The sequence below is a fragment of the Nicotiana tabacum genome, chromosome 5, assembly GCF_000715075.1.
Source record: "Nicotiana tabacum cultivar K326 chromosome 5, ASM71507v2, whole genome shotgun sequence".
In the NCBI taxonomy this organism is placed as follows: domain Eukaryota; kingdom Viridiplantae; phylum Streptophyta; class Magnoliopsida; order Solanales; family Solanaceae; genus Nicotiana; species Nicotiana tabacum.
This window is the reverse complement of record NC_134084.1, coordinates 85,478,817-85,496,778: the sequence shown is the minus strand read 5'-3', so window position 1 is coordinate 85,496,778 and position 17,962 is coordinate 85,478,817. Positions and strand designations below refer to the sequence as shown.

General features: G+C 35.3%; 1 protein-coding gene across 1 annotated transcript; it reads right to left on the bottom strand.

The window, feature by feature from the left end:
* Positions 1 to 200: 200 nt before the first annotated feature.
* Positions 201 to 1,577, bottom strand: LOC107777177 (uncharacterized). The gene is made up of 3 exons (XM_016597167.2): positions 1,422 to 1,577; positions 648 to 762; positions 201 to 490 (listed from the first exon to the last, which is right to left on the bottom strand). The coding sequence occupies exons 2-3, from the start codon at positions 739 to 741 to the stop codon at positions 354 to 356; spliced, it is 231 nt and encodes a 76-aa protein (XP_016452653.1). The 5' UTR covers positions 742 to 762; positions 1,422 to 1,577; the 3' UTR covers positions 201 to 353.
* Positions 1,578 to 17,962: the final 16,385 nt, after the last annotated feature.

Sequence of the window (17,962 nt, the reverse complement as noted above, 5' to 3'; positions counted from 1 at the left end):
TTGTCTCGAACTCAACCACTAAGCCACTCTTCTTTTTATTTACTATATATCTGTTGCATAGAAACATAAGGAAAAGAATATGTATGATTGAGGAAGCCGGCACACAAAAACCTTTTGTTGTATAATAAAGATTGTAATAAATAAAGATACTGACGCTAAGTTGAGCAGAGATCCAAAAAGTTTTAATAGAAAAAAGCCAAAACATAAGCAATTACTCATATTAGCCCAGCAGATGATGTTTGTACCCATGGGAAACAGAAACAAACTGAAGAAACATTAAACTATGATAATGACTAGAAAAATGGCAAATGTAGCAGCAGAACAAAGACATGAGGTGATGAGATGAATCTGAGTCAAGATTTGACAATATAATTTTGGCGTCTGATGGGGTTCATAACCACGGGAGGACCAGCAGTACGAGGCCACGCCTGGAATTTTTTGTCCGTCTCTTTCCACCATTCATCGGTAGCAACGGTCTTTGGAGCAGTACCTGTTTTCAATTAAATGACACAAAATAACTATAGTGTATGTCTCAATCCCAAGCGATCCATGTTGATCCATTTAAGTCAGTCTTGGATCATGCTCTAGCTCTAGAAATTCTTCACATTTAATTAAAGGGCTAAACAGATAGAGGAATAGAAACTTGCCTCCAAACAACTTATGGTCAGAAGTAGCAGTGTCACAAACGTATGCAAATGCAAAGGATGCAACCACAGAACCAACTATGTACTTCAGTGCCATTATATTGTCAAACACCAACAACTGCAACATAACCAAAAAACCAATAAGACTCCAAATGCATTGATCCCCTTTACTAGAAAGTTACCCGGCGTAAATAAGGTAAAATTATTATTTTTATACATATATACAATTTGAATACCCTTAACATTTTTGGACATTTTAAAAATCCCCTTATCAGAATCTTGGCTCCGCCATTGGGGACAATAGTATAGATCCTTTGTATATCTATTTTGCACAATTTATTACAACCAAAAATGAACTTTCTTTCGATTTTAAGCAGCTTTAGCAAATTAAACACAATACTAATAAGATCTCATGAAGAAACTAGCCATAGGCCCATAACTAACGTTGTGAAAAGCAGTGGTAGATGGAGTTTTTGTGCAATGAGCTTAACAGAACTCAGTATTTTTTGGTATTATAGATACGTATGTGAAAAACTACTAAAATTTTGACAATTATTAAGTATAATTCCAAAAATATAATGAGTTTCAATGCGAATAATCTTAAAAGATTAAATTTAAATCACCCTTGCTGAAAAGAGGCAAATAACTTGCATGCCAACTACTCATATGTGACACGCCCGTGCGCGCACACACAGCAAATCATCCTGTTCTACCGTTTCCATGCATGTATAGTAGTAACAAACAGATAACAGAAGGAGGGGGTAAGGGGCAACTTACTGCGATGAAGTGATTAATCGGAATAGAGGAAAAGTCCCAACAATAATGATCTTCTTCTTTGTAAAAAACAAAAGCTAAGGAGAAACTTTTGAAAAGTAGTTGCCTGGTGGAAACGTTCAACGTCGTTAAGCTTTTTTCTGCCCTATTTTCGCCATATGGCGGAAGATATGGGCGATTTGCAGTTGTACCTTATTTTTATGTCACCTTTTAACCTATACCTTATTTTTAAAAACTATTGATTTCGTAACCAACTAACAAAAAATCCGTAATAATATGACCATTATATCCCTTCCAAAACATATAAAAGTTGCATCAAGCATACCCAGATTCAAATTCTAGATCTCATCCGTATCTCCTCCATCAGTCCGTCTCTCCTGAAATCGCCTCTCGCAACCAGATTCAAATTCCAAATTCAAATTCAAATACATTGTAAGTATTCAAATTCATCTCCAGAATTCAAAATAGTTTTTGAATTATATGTTTTCTGATTGATTGATTGAAGTTATTTGACGAACTTCACTGATATGCTGAATTTGCATTCTAAATCTGTTTGACGATGAATTCTAACATTCTAATCCGACAAATATGCTAAAAAATTATATTAAAACATTATATGATTGTTTTAATATTTAAAACACCTATGCACAAAAAACTTCGGCATAGGTGCTGAAGTTTTTTTGTTATTATTTAAAAGCTGAAGTTTTCCTATTACACTGGGTAAAAAAAACATCAATTAAAATTTCATATTGCACAAAAAACTTCGGCACAGGTGCTGAAGTTTTTTAGTTAATCTGTAAAAACTTCGGCTAATGGAGCTGAAGTTTTTCTCCTGCACTATGTATTTTATTATCATTTTTTGGAAAAACTTCATACAAAAAAAAATCAATTAAAATTTCATAATGCACAAAAAACTTCGGCATAAGTGCTGAAATTTTTTAGTTAATATTTAAAAACTTCAGCAAGAAGAGCTGAACTTTTCCTCCTACACTGTCTATTTTATTATTATTTTTTGAAAAAACTTCATACCAAAAAATGCTTAATATTCAGATTAGTTTTTGTTAATTCCTGCTGAAGTTATTTAGTACGTTTCTAAAATCTTCAGCACTTAAGACCTGAAGTTGTTGTCCCTGCATTCATGAATCCTTGTCATACAGCTTTTTCAAAAAAACTTCAGCTGATATGCTGAAGTTATTAAGCTTATTTCTAAAAACTTCTGCAAAGCTAAAATTTTCTGTGCAGCATTCATTAATTATGTCATACATCTTTTTCCAAAAAATTTCAGCAGAAGATGCCTAAGTGATTTAGTTCATTTGTAAAATATTCAGCATAAACAACCTAAAAATTCTTCTGTTCACTTTCTTAATACTTGCCACTAAAAATGAATCTGCAGGATGAGTTCGATTTGCATTGTTATAACTTTCAATGGGAGTTAGACCTCTGATTTCAAATACTTGGATCATGATACAAAACTTGTTCTACTTAATAAGCACATATCATTCAATACTTTCCTGAAGAAAATTAGTGAAGTTGCAAATATAGATTCAACCAGATATGCACTAAAAGTATGGTTTGATATCAAACTAAATACAAGCAAAGGAATGCTTGTAACTTCAGATGAAGAACTCAGTACCTGTATATATTTGCTTACAACTGATTCACCCTACAAGAATTGCCATTTCATCATCGAAAAAATACAACCTTCAGAATCTGCAACATTCAAACAATCTCTTGCATATGCGATAGATTCAGAACCTTTTGAACATGAAGTAGGACAACCAATAATGGAAGTAGACAACGAGCTACAACTTTCTAACATTACAGCTGCTTCAGAATATATAATGCTGCAACAATTACCCCCTCCTCCAATAAATTCAAACCAGTTTGTCAATGACCAAGAAGAAGAAGGACAACTAATAATGCAAATTGATAACCAACACACAATCCAACAAACCTTTTTGTTACCTTCTGCAATGATAAGCAACAATGAAGATGAAGTAAACATGGAGAATATACCTATAACATCAGATAGAATTGAAGAAATTCCTGAAAGTTCTTGTGCTTCTAAGAAATCAAGAAAAAGGGTGAGGAGACAGCTGAAAGAATCTCCACCATGTAAAATACTTAAGCACAATGCGTTGCCTGAGAAAGTAAGAGTTGGATCAATTTTTGAGAACAAACAAAACATGACTAAATTTTTCTGCAGCTTGGAGATAAACCAGAAAGTTGAATTCACTGCTGTTAGATCATGTTCAAAGAGATACGAGCTGAAATGCATCGTGGACAAATGTGGTCGGAATGTATGTGCTACCAAAATAAAAAATTCCACACTATTTAGGGTGATAAAATATCATAACATCCATGAATGCTCGGTTGATGCAAGAAAATTAGATCAGAAGCATACTACATCAAATTTTATAAGTGAACAAATTATAGAACATGTTCGAGATAAAAAGATAGAGGTTACACCAGCTTTTGTAGAAAATGAAATGAAAAAAAAATTTGGAATTGACATTGGTTATCACAAGGCATGACGTGCTATTCAAAAAGTTGTTGCTTGCATAAGGGGGTCACCTGAAGAGAACTACCATATTCTTCCTTCATATATATACATGATGGTGTGCAAAAACCCAGGAACGTACACAAGCATAAAAAGAGATGCGCATAATAGGTAACCATCAGCCTGAAGTTTCAAATGTTCCTATTTGAAAAATTTCACACCTTATGATTTGTTTTTTTGTGTTTCACTGTACAGATTTGCTTACATGTTCTTTGCTCCTACGACATCAGTAGCTAGTTGGTCCTACTGTAGACCCGTTATTGCAGTAGATGCAACATTTTTAAAGTCCAAATATCGTGGTGTTCTATTTGTTGCTGTATCAAAGGATGCAAACAATCAAATATTTCCTCTATGTTTTGGTGTAGCAGAATTAGAAAACAATGAGGCATACATTTGGTTCTTCAGGGAAATGAGAAAAGCAATTCAAGTCCATCGTGAATTGGTTTTCTTGTCAGATAGAAACCAATCGATTGCAAATGGAATTAGAAAAGTTTTTCCTGAAGCTCACCATGGTATCTGCCTCTATCACTTTGAGAAAAATTTAAAGCAAAGACATGCAAAAGCCACAGTAATAAATCTTTTTCAAAGTGTTGCAAGGTCATACAAACGTGAAGATTTTAATTAGTTAATGTCCCAACTCAAAAGTATTGATAAGAAAACATACAATTACATAATGGAAGAGCCTCCAGAGAGATGGGCTCGATCGTGGTTCCCACGGCAACGTTATGATATGCTAACAACAAACATGGTAGAATCAATGAATTCCGTTTTACTAAAAAGGAGAGAAATGCCTATTTTAAGAATGTTAGATTTCATCCAAGAAAAGTTAGGAGAGTGGTTTTACGAACGAAGAAAAAAGGCAAATGAAATTTTTCATAGAGTATCAATATGGGCAGAAGAAGAGATGACTAAGAAGATGGACTTGGCTTGTAAAATATTTGTGAGTATGTTTATTAACTTCATCTTTTTATATCTGTTGTAGTGATTTACTGCTTACATTTAAATAATTTCATACTTTTTCTTTTTGAAGCAACAATACACTAATATAGTTTGTCTTAATTTTTTATTCCTTGTTAGGTGTTCAACCTTGATTCAATGTTGTTCAGAATAAATAATGAAGGAATCGAATTCATTGTGGACTTAAAGAAGAGAACTTGTGACTGCCTGGAATTCCAACTCGATGAATTGCCCTGTCCACATGCAATTGCTGCTATTAATAAGAGATATCTGCAGAAATCTGATTACTGCTCAAATTGGTATTCAAAGGAAACATGGTTGAAAACATATGAAGGACATGTGAATACCGTGGGAGATAAAAAATCATGGGATATACCACAAAATGTACAATCTGAGATCACAAAATCTCCCGATGTAGAGATTTTACAAGGAAGAAGACAAAAAAGAGGCATATACCTGTGACTGAATCAGTACCATTCAAGTCTACCAAATGCAGTCGATGTAAACAAGTTGGGCATAACAGAACATCTTGCTTGTCTTCTCCAGCACCTCATCCATATTCAAAGAAACACACTGAAAAATACTCCAACCTTCAATAGTCCTTTGTCTGAATTTAGACTTTTATTATTGTATGACATATTTGAAATGTGATTTTTTTAATAGGAATAAAAAAATAAGAAGCTCTTGGACTATTTTATATACTGCTAAAGTACAAATCACTTATTTTTATTGCACAGACTTACAGGTTTAGTTGCATTTTAAAAAAGTACGCAATGACTTCTGCGAGAAAAAACTTTAGGTTATGTGAAATACATATCCTTAACACAAACACACACACACATACACACACTCTCACACACATACACATACGCGTATAACACACAAAAGAAAGGCATGTACAAACAAAATCTTCAGCATCTCTAAGCTGAAACTTCAGCATATTCATTAATGAATATGCTGAAGTAAACAAAAAAGCACATCATAAAAACATAAAAAAGAATTACAAAAACTAAACATAAAAACCAACTAAGAAATATAAAGCAAATACCAACAAATAACAAGGATAGTGCAATAGAAAGGTAAGAAGAAAAAGGATGAGAATTACATTGATACAAAAAGAGATGAGAACAACATACAAAGTACAAACAAAAACATCAGCTCTCAGGGCTGAAGTTATACAAAATGAACTTAAAAACTTCAGCTCTCTGGGCTGAAGTAAACAAAAAAATACAACATTAAGACATAAAAAAAGGATTACAAACACTAACAATCACCACCACCACCACCATCATCATCATCACAGTACTCCTCAATTTCTCTAAATATCTCTTCATCATCAGTATCGGAGATAACTATAGGGTAGTCGGGCAAAAGACCACTGACTCCAAGGAGATCAATCTTCAACTTGTCGAATTCATCACGCAGCTGACTTTGTTCGACGATTACTCTGTCCATAAGAGAAAGAAGAGTCTTCAGGTTGTTTTGCAGCTTGGAATAGTCGTTCCATCTGGGAAACTGAAAACTATCAAACTGCTGCATAACCTTGTCGAACGAGGTTGAATAATCTCCACAACTACGTTCCAGGTTAAGCCTGTTCTGGAATGATTCATTGGCAAAGAACTGTGGCCTGATTCTCTCCCAATCAATCTTTATTTGATCCCACAAAAGCATAAGATTAGCCATCGATTTGTTATTGTACCACTCACACTTCAAAGTCTCCCACTTCTACATGATTTCATCAAAATTAGGCTTCCTACTTCCGCTTCCATTAGACATTCTTTCTTTAACAAAAGCTGAAAGACTAAGGATGAATATAAATTTAAAGAAATATGATAGAAGTCTATGAATGACTATGAAATTTTCAAGTGAAGTGATTGTTAATATAGACAAAGAGTTCACCTAATCCATTTAATATCTATAAATGTAAAAGTAACTTTTCAGGTGTTTTTACTGTTTTACGTTCAGAGAAATTGAATGAAACAAGATAAGTAGGTGGTAAAACAAGTATGTGGTAAATGCAAAAAGAAATGTAACTTCAGCCCTAATAAGCACACAGTTTTTCTATAGTAAAAAAATAACTTCAGCCTGAAAAATAACTTTTTGGATCATTTACTATATGGTCAAACAAATTTAAATGAAAGATGAAGTAGGTGACAAAATACAAAAAGTAGATAGTAAATGCAAAAAAGATAAGTATCAACTTAAAAAAAATACCAAAACATGCTGAAGTTTTTGTCATAAGCTTTTTCAAAAACTTCAGCCCAATGTGCTGAAGTAATTTAGTTCATTTATAAAACTTCAGCACATAATAAGCTGAAGTTTTTCATCGTGCATTCAATATTTTTGTTGTAAATGCTTTTTCAACAACTTCAGCTCAATGTGCTGAAGTTAGTTAGTTCATTTCTGAAAACTTCAGCACTTGATGAGCTGAAGTTTTTATCCTGGACTCGATATTTTTTGTTGTAAAGCTTTTTCAAATAACTTACGCAGAAAAAGCTTAAGTTTTTGTCCTACATTTGACACTTTTGTTATGACTTTTAACCAAAACTTCAGCTTAAAAAACAGAAGTTATTTACTTCATACTTAAGTTTAGCATATTTGAATCAATCCAAGTATACTAAAAAACTAATTAATGCGAATAGAACAAAAATTTAAAAGACATCACACAAATCACACAAAATAATGTATATTCACACAATCCAATTTTGTTTTCGCTTACATCCTTGAAAAAAAAAGAAAAAATTAGTTTTTTGTTTATAAGTTATTCTCTATTCAAAAAATTGACAGAGTGTCTTCATATTCGCCATAGTCATGTCCTAGTTGCTCTTATTGGGTTTCTTAACAAAATTCCATGAACCTTCACTATGTCTTCAACTGATTCACAAAAGCGGCAATATGAGCACCTTTCTTTACCACCTTGTATGGACCTCTGAATTACATTTGCCATATTATTGCATTTTCCACATATGTGCATCTGTGAGGGCTCACTAAGTGTGAAAAGCCGTTCATGCAAATTCGCTGTAGCACCATGAGCTATAAGACAGTCACCCTCTATTTTACCAAATTTAATTCCACCAAAGCGTTTTCTGTCACACACAGGTTGACAAAGTTTAGTACTATGATTTTTTTACCAACTCCCGTCTTCTTTCATAAGAAAAAATAAGAAAATGTTGGCAAAGACATGCTTACTGGTGTGCAGCTGGGAATTCGTGGGAAGCAAAGATAATGAAGGAGAAGTCCAAAAATCTTCATATGTGACGGAGAGTGGCCACATCAAATACTCGAGCCCCGAGACAATTTTACTAAAAGTTATATTTTTGTCAACTAGTAAAAAGAGCAAATTGTCCAGAAGCTCGAGTGTTTGATCTGGCCACTCTCCTTCACATATGAAGTATTTAGACTTTTCCTTCATTATCTTTGTTTCCCATGAACTCACTGCTACACCCAATAAGCATGTCTCTGCCAATATTTTCTTGTTTTTTTTAATATAAATTTAAAGAAATATGATAGAAGTCTATGGATGACAATGAAAATTTTCAAGTGAAGAGATCATTAATATAGTCAAAGAGTGCACCTAATCAATTTAATATCTATAAATGCTAAAGATATTGTTAACTATTTTTTTTTCCCCAGAGAAATTGAATGTAACAAGATAAGTAGTTGGCAAAACAAGTAAGAGGTAAATGCAATAAAAAAATAGCAAAAAATAAGGCCACAAAAAGTAGGTGATATAGGTGATAAATGACAAAAAGTAGCTAGAAAATGCAAAAAAGATAAGTATCAAGTTAAAAATATAGCAAAACATGCATGTTTGATTTAAAAGTTTTGAAAAAACTAGAGAATGCATGTCAAAAACTTCAGCACGGTTAGGCTGAAGTGTTAGCAAATAAGCTAAAAACTTCAGCATTTTAGTATGAATAAAGCCGAAGTTTTCCAAATTATAGTACAACAACTTTACTATAAAAAATAAGTTAAAATTTTAGGAAATACAGTTGAAAACCAATTCAAAAAACAAACTTAATAACTTACTTCATCCGCAAGATCAGAGTTAGGATCCATAAGCTCGGTAAAGAATGATTTTCGAATATCAATTCCAGCTAATCTGAATGGATTGGAATCATATTCACTGGCATCCATCTCCAACCACTCTATAAATCTTAGCATCAATCCACTGTCTTTATTAACATAATGGAAGGGACACCATCGTATATTCTTTCCTACTTTCCAATCTTGCCCCCTTTCCTTTCGTTTATGAACTACGTAAGGAGATCTCAACCAAATACTCTCCATACGAATCCTTTTCCCTTTTTTTTTTTCTGGTTTTCCTTTTGCTTGCTCTTCCTGCTGTTCCATCACAACTAACTGCCGTTGTTCACCAGCAGGGAGAGAAACCACAACCATAGTGGCGGATACTTGATCAACTCCCTGCTGTTCACGACGTTCTTGTCTCTCTTCACGAACAACAACAACAGTAGAATTACCTTCTGGATTAGTCCCTTGTGTACTACCAAGTGAAAATGAACATAAATTGAAGTTGGGGATATCACTGGTGTCACACATAGGAGAACCGGAAATCTTCCTTCTCTTAGGATTTGGAAGAAGTTGCGATGCATCAGATGATATCTGCAAAACCAAGGAAAATATAAACATAAATAAAACTGATACAAAACACACATTAGGCAAAAAAATAGCTTGTAATCGAATTGCAGAAAATAACTATCTGGTCTAAGTGTTGAGACATAGATGGTGTTTGCATTCCAACAAATCCATTTCCTTTACCTTCAGATATGCCTGTATCTTCATGCGAAAAAAATAAAAAAAATATAAATAATACTGACTAAATTTTATAAAATAATACCAACACACTTCACACCTATCTGTGAGCCAACATGTGTGAATAAATGTATTTCTCCTTTTTGATATAGCTGCATAAGCTTACCAAATTCTTTTTGAGCTGCCTCGAGTCTTTCTGAAAAATCATTCAAAAACATAACAAAGAAAATAAAATATGTAAAGTTTCAAACTGTAAAAAATATACTTCGATCAAATGTAATAAATTCATGATCTATAGAATACCTTGACGTTTGTCTTCCGTTGTGGTTTCTCCAGGCTGCATAACTTTCTCGATATCAGCATTTCCATCTTCATTCAATTGTGCACCAACGTCGAGGAGTATTGAAGTATTGTCTGGAAGGTTTTTCTCAACTCTACCTTCATTTAATTCAGCATCATCAGAGATTTTTTGAGCTGTGTCAATTGAAGCACAACTAGTTTCAACTTCCATTGCATATTCATAAAGAGGGGGAATAGATCAACTAGTTTTTCTATATATATAACATAGTAAAAATTTATACCTATAGTGAAAATTTCACTACAGGACATTATCAAAAAGATCAGTTAAAACTTCAATCTCTAAGAAGGCTGAAGTTTGACAGTTACAAAAACAAAAACTTCAGCTCTAGAGCTGAAGTTCGACAAGCACAAAACAAAATCTTCAGCTGATGTTTTGTTTCATGTTTTGTGTTTTTTTGTTATATATTTTTATGAACTATTATAAACTTCACACTTTATACCTGTAGTAACAATTTCCTGCATATCACCACCTAAAATTTCCTTGCAAATAGCTAGTGCTCCATCAAACAAATTGCCCTATCCAATATCGCTTTCTAAAGAACAACTCGATGCATGTTTTTCAGTACCAACAACTTGATCATCTGCACCTTGTTGTTGAACATGTTCATCGCATTCACTATCCGCTTCCTTACGTGTAGCATTATCATCTGCGACTTTACGCGATAGATCATGAGCAACATGTTCTTCAAATTGATTATCTGCACATTGCTTGCTTCCAACATTCTCAGTTTCTAACTGTTCTTCATCATTTCCATTTCTGCTCGATATATCAGCATTGGAACGTTCCTCTTCAACTTGTTTCTGAACATGTTGATCGCCTTCAAAAGCTGCTTCCTCACGTGTAGCATTTACATCTGCAACTTTATCTGATGCATCATCAACAACATTAATATCCGATGGAGGTTCGTAACAGTCGATCACCCTATCATATTCTTGATAGTTACTCAAATCAAAATTGTCATCGTCCATTTCATTTGATTTGTTGACAATCTTAAACAACTGTTCAAACTTCTCATCGAAATATTCCTAGAAAAAAAATTACTAACAATGATTAATCTGAATAACATCAGCAGAAATAAAAAGACTTCTCTATAAATTAGCTTACCTTCACTTTTACAAAACCCGCATCAACAATAGCAGATCGCTCATCCTTTTAAACTTATCGAAAACTTCGTTCACGATCGTGCTTCTTTCTTTTTCTGCATGCCTTTGAACCTCCGTCGTTAACCTCTAGAATAGATACACAACAAAAATTCAGATATAGAAGAAGACTTCAGCTCAAAAACATGTTGTACTTTTACAAAAACAAAACCAAAAAACTTCAGATCAAAACTTACAGAACATATTGTCTCAAGTAATTCATTGTCATCAAAGTCAGATGTAGAACGGGTAGAACGACTCTGGGTACGAGATGATTCACCAATAAAAGGAGTTCGATTCGGTTCTTTTGATCGACTCCGACTAGTGGTGATTCACTAATGACATGAATTCGATTCGCTTCTTTTGATCGACTCATAGTACGTGGTGATTCACCAGTTGAAGGAACTGCATTAACTACCTTTGAACGAATTAAAGGCATTGAATTCAATTCCTCTTTTGTAGGAATTATATCCAATACCCTAAAGTCGTGATATCTCTGTTTAATACAAAAAAGTATATTATGAGGAGAAAAAAACTAATACATCAACATATTAACACAAAGACAAAAAAAAGTAACTTTCTTCATGATTACTGAACATATGATAAAGTTCAGGAAATTTAGGCTCTCCCACACATACATAACGTAATATCCTGGGAACCTGAGGGGTGTCAAGGTACTCATCCTCTCTTATATACCTCTCCCAAACATCTGGGAAGTGCTCATAGAACCAAGCACATAACGGATATGGAAATCCACCAAGTTTATACTCAGTTGTATGTAATTTGTTCTGCTTGTCCAATGCATGTTTCAGTGAATAAATGAGCTTCTCATAAGCCACATTACCCCAAGGATATTCAGCACAAACCTTATCATCTTCAAAAATAGATGCATACTCCTCCATCACACATGACTCGGTATTTTTCCCAAACAAAATAGACTCTACAACAAGAATTTCCATAAGCTTAACAACATCAACATCACTCTCGCATACGTGTACGTGATTCACAATATTCTTTAGAATTTCATTGTGAGTCATAAAACTTCGAATATCCTTCAAAGTCACACCCTTGGACTTACCAAAATACCGCTTCAGAATATTGCTCTCTCGATTAATTGGTTTTTCAACATTATGTGTTGTGATCCGCAAACCACACATAATGTGAAAGTCTTCAAGGGTAAAGGAAACATCATGACCAAAAATCTTGAAACTAATGGAGTCTCGATCATTGGTGAATATTCGAGAAAGACACAGACAATGAACCAACTTCATGCTGCATTGGAAATTCTCCATAGCCATAATGTATCGAAATGTACCATTATTAAGCTTATCCCATTGTGTAGGAGTCAAGAAAGTTGCAATTAATTTCTTCAAATCATGGTTCCTCTTCTAGTAACCCTTACAGTTAAACCAATCTCCAAACTCAAAATATCTTTGCCCTGGTCTTGTAGGTGGAGGAGCAGGGATATAAAGACCTGGGGGTATTATAGGTTGTCTAGGTGCTTTAGGTGCTTTGCCTACTTTAGCTGCATTAGGAGCCATCTGTTCAAAAAAAGTAAAAGTTACAAAAAATAGCTTCAGGACATTATAAAAAAGATCAGTTAAAACTTCAATACCTAAGAAGGCTAAAGTTCGACAGTTACAAAGACAAAAACTTCAGCTCTAAAGCTGAAGTTCGACAGTTATAAAACAAAAACTTTAGCTCTAGAGCTGAAGTTCACCAGTAACAAACATAAAAAATTCAGCTCCTTAAGCTGAACTTCACCAGTTACAAACATAAAAACTTCAGCTCCTAAAGCTGAACTTTACCAGTTACAAACACAAAACATTCAGCAAAAAAACATGTTGTAGTTTTGACAAAAAAAAACACAAATTCTGTTTATCGAAGGTATCATTGAACTATTATAAAACAAATAATACTACAGCTCTAAAATAGTATCATATATTTAACTCTCAAAATTTTTAAATACTCGTTCAGAAAACCTAAATATAGAATTTTCATCAATAACATAAACACTCGTTCAAAAAACCTAAAAACACAATCGTAAAAGTAAAACTAATGCACTTATCAAACTAAACCCTAAGAAAATATTTTATCATAAATACATGACTATCAAAACCAAAACCAGAAATTAAATCGTAAAATAAAACCCAGAAAGTTATTGCAATGTACCTGTGATTAAATCGTTATGTGGGAACAATGACGACTAGCAGTTGAAAAATCAAAACAACAACGAAAACCGTTTGATTTCAGAGAATAACAAATCAACAAACACAAATAACGGGAGTGAGAGACAGAGACAGTAGAGAACTAGCGTATACTTGGAGAGAAAGTAGTCTTTTAATAAAGAAGGGCAAAATAGTGTTTTCAAATGGCTTTTAACAAAAAAATAGGTACGAGTGCAAACAGAAAGACAAAGAAGGTACAGGTTAAAAAGGGGCGTCCAAATAGGGCGCCCCGTGCAATTTTTACGAAGATATGGACTTGAAATTCAGTTTGGGCCGAGAATTCAAAGGATTATTTGGGAGAAATTAAAAAATAGCCAGATTTATAAGTAGTAATTGAAAAATAGCCACAGTTTCAAAATTAATCAAAATTTAGCCACTTTTTATGTAAAGATAAATCTGAATGAAAACACTGTTCAAAATCCGGAAAATATTTCAGCATAATATACTGGTCCAGCATAATGTGCTAGAAGTTCATACACATGTGCTCCAATCTCCAGTATATTATGCTAGAACTTTCCGTGTGTTGGAGTTCCAGCATAATATGTTGGAAGTTCATACACAGGTGCATCATTCTCCAGTATATTATGCTGGAACTTTTCGTATTGCAGCAAAATAATGGCTATGTTTCAATTACCCGTCAGAAAACTGGCTTGCTCGTGCTATTTTTTGAATGAGAAAATGACATTTAGAGCCCATTTAAAGACTTAATGACCAAAATGTTTCCCTTTTTGAAAAACAAACAAAACATGCTCCTTTTGAAGATTTTGACCCGATGTTGTCCCTTCCTTTCTATGTAGAGTCTTAGGCTTTAGCTAGGGGTGCAAAAACTAACCCAAACTCATTTAACCCGGACCCAAACTACCCAAGTTTTAATGGATTTGGGCAAGAACAATTTTAAAAATAGGTTGTTTTGGGCTAGCTTAAGTTAACCCATCAAAAATCATCAGCTCAAATGGATCTATGATGATGTCCAACCTTGACCCATGGAAATGCTCAATCTTAGAGTTCTACATTGACCCAAGTGCTGGAAAATATTTTCTAATTTTTCCATGTTTGTTGGTATAAATGTTTGAAAAACATTTTCTTTATGAATTCGTTCTTCTCCAATTGGAGGAAAATATTTTCCTTGTCAAGAGAGGGGAAACTATTTCTCAAAACTCGTTTTCAACATTTTCCATCTCTACCAACTCACACCACCCACCCATCTCCCTTACCCCTACCCCTACCCAACCCTTACCCACATCCCAACCTCGCCCCCACTCTCATCCACCCATCCCTACCCCTGACCCTCCACCCTAAATATATGAAAATATGATTTAGAGTATTTTATTTTTAATCTCTCTCTCTCTCTAAAACGTTCACCTCTCCATCTCCCTAATGTTCACCTGCTAACGATGCTCATCTCCATCGCCGCTCAATAGCAGGCGAGGCACAGGTAAGTCCCCCCCTCCTTTCTCGTCCCTTCTCCCTTTCTTTTCTCTTTTCCCCTCTCTTGATTTTCTTTCTCTCTCCTCCTTTTTCATTGTCCTTTCCTCAGGTGTGACCGGCGCCGGCAGATTTCCGGCGAACACCGGCGATGGCGATTTCCCCTTCGAGTTCTTTTCCCCTCTTCTATCTTCCTCTCTTTCCCCCTCATCTCTCCTTTCTTTACCCTACACCTTCTCCCCTCTCTATTTTCACCCATATATCTCTTTCCTCCATTCTTTCTTTCTCCTCTCTTTCTTCCCTGCTACTCCTCCCTTTTGCTTTCCTGTTTAACTTTGCTACCCACTATACAATGGCAGTAGAGGCAGCGGGACTATCTTTTTCTTTTTTCGTCTCTTCCTTTTCTTTGTCCAGGTCAATCAGAATAGAGCTTAGGGTTCACGGAGGCGACGATTTCAGCAGTTGCACCTAGCGGCAGTGGTGGTACGTGGCGGTGGGTGCATCAAGTCATATTTCTAGGTTCTTTCCATCGGGAGTTGGTACCTCCCGCTTTCTTGTCTCTTTCTTTATGTTAGTTAAATTGTGACTATTTAGTTAGCATCACTTTAAGCATATTATTAGAGCATTTGTAGTTGCTACCCGTTATTTTCTAGTTTGGGTATGTGTTAGTGTTTTTCGGAGTTTGTCGTAGGCATAGTGGTTATGGTCTGGGATGGTAGAGTAAGGTCATGTCCTCGAAGGGTACAGGGGGTGAGAAGGGGGTGGGGAGGGGGTCAGTGGATGGGACGAGAGGCACGGAGGGTAAGGGGAAAGAGGGAGATTGTAGATTGAGGATAGGGTCTTAGAACATAGACACGCTGACGGGTAAGTCTATTGAGCTGGAAAAGATTCTCCAGTAGAGGAAGGTTAATATAGCTTATGTCCAGTAGACTAGGTGGGCATGGTCGAAGGCGAGGAATGTGGACGGGTATAAGTTGTGGTACTCTAGAGTCGCGAGAGGTAAGAATGGAGTGGGTATTTTGGTGGATAGGGATCTTAGAGAGTCTGTGGTGGAGGTTAGGCGAGGGAACAATAGGCTAATATTTATTAAGTTTGTGATTGGTGAGTGCACCCTCAATGTAGTTAGCGTTGTCGCGCCCCTTTTTCCCTCTGCGAAGAAATTTTGGGTTCCGACATCTATGGGGGTAATAACTCCTTTCCTTTTGGGAATTGGGCATTTGAAGAGTCGCCATCTAACGGATTATGGTGCGTTAGGGCACCTAGATCTATTAACCCTTGGATTGGTTTGCATTACCAGAGATTTAGGGTAATGGCTCGAAATAACCTTGAGGGGAAGGTGTTAGGCACCCCTCTCGGTCCACAATGGTGGATCCCGGCCGAACTTATACGTATGAATTAGTCCTTTAACAAATAATTAGTTGAAACAAATAATTGCAAATAAAGCATGTTGGACATTGTATGACTCAGATAATAAGACAAAGGATTTGAACAAGCTGTGTACATAAAAAATGAAGTTTTAAGCGAAAGGAATTTGGAAAAGAGGGGTCCTAGGTTGGTTAACCTACAGGATCACCCCACGCAATGTCCGATAAACACTCCTCAATGAGGGGCTACACGTGACATTAACGCATAGTCATCATATCCCTTTCTACCCTTCCCACCCCTTAGCGGTTATTAAAGCGAGTGTTGTTTAACGATCTCTATTGCGTGTTGTTACCCGTTCTTTCTTAATGGTCCTGGAGGAAATTAAGACTTCTACCTATGGGCAGTTCTAGACAGACCCTTAAGGTTTAAAAGGAGAAAATACTGGGCGACAGGCAAGAACAAATAGGACTTTAGCACATAAGGCAGAAAAGAAGCAATTAGAGGCTCAGGTTTACCTCCACAAATAATTCACATAAGCAGCACGAATAAAACACAAATAAGGGCAGTATTATTAAACAGGATCCTAAGGCATGATGTCTAGGCAGTTTATTTTATAAACTCAGAAGTAATGGGCCTATCAGTTTGCCTACTGATTTTAAGCATGTTAACCATAAAACATTGAACACATAAAGAGGCAGTCTCCAATTTTATAAAAATTTGATTACCTAGGGCTTGCCTAGGCGTGGGATCATGCACAAGATTTACCAGAGTTATTAAAAATGGTTTAGAAGTTATTATTCCTCAAGTATGTTGTTCTAAGAGTTGTGAATCTGCGAATACATGGAGTTATTACCAATCTATTTTAAAACAGTAGAATCAGAGGTGATACCATTTTATGTCCTTTTTCATGCATCAGTAGTTTAACTAGGTGTGACCGAGCGAGTATGAACGAGATCCTAAAACAGGGTATCTAATATGCACATGTAAAAATGCAGAAAATTTTTTGAAGCATGATTTCTAAATGCACAGAGAGTTACATCATTGTTAAGCATGATTTCCAGATGCATAGGAGCAACAATTTAGTGTTAATGTTGTTATTTAGACTAGAAGTAGGATTTCTAAGTGATAAATAAGGTCAAATGAGATGCTGAAGCAGTAAACCTAAAACATGATATCTAATGCATGACATGCTTTTAATGTGTTGGTCCTAGACATGGATTCTAATGCGCATATAGGAAATGTAAACCTAAGGCATGGTTTCTACCCATTGATATTGATAACATATATAACTACCCTCCCCTTTTCACTAGCCACCCCCAATATTCGTTTACAAATAATTATTACAGACCAGCTGAATAAATTGCATAAATAGATAAAAATAAAAGAAGAAGTTACAATATAGGGAGCCTAAAGCAGGCCCAAGTGATTTTACCAAGCCTCCAATAGCCTCAAATGCCAAATTCCATAGACAATATCATTGTCTAGGTGCGTCAGAGTTTCCTAAGGATCTCAAGGATCCCGGGCAGTGCTTATACCTAGACTTTATGACCAGAACTGAGTAAGTGCAGTGTGGAAGAGACAAATCCAGTGTATCAGAGTTCAGAGGGATCTCATAGGGATCCCAAGGCAGTCACACACTGGAAGGGCAGAACTTAAGGACCTAAGAGTAGAGTGAGAGTGCTTGACATGGTTTTGAAAAGGTTTAATAGGAAAGCAGTATTTTAAAAGACTCAGTA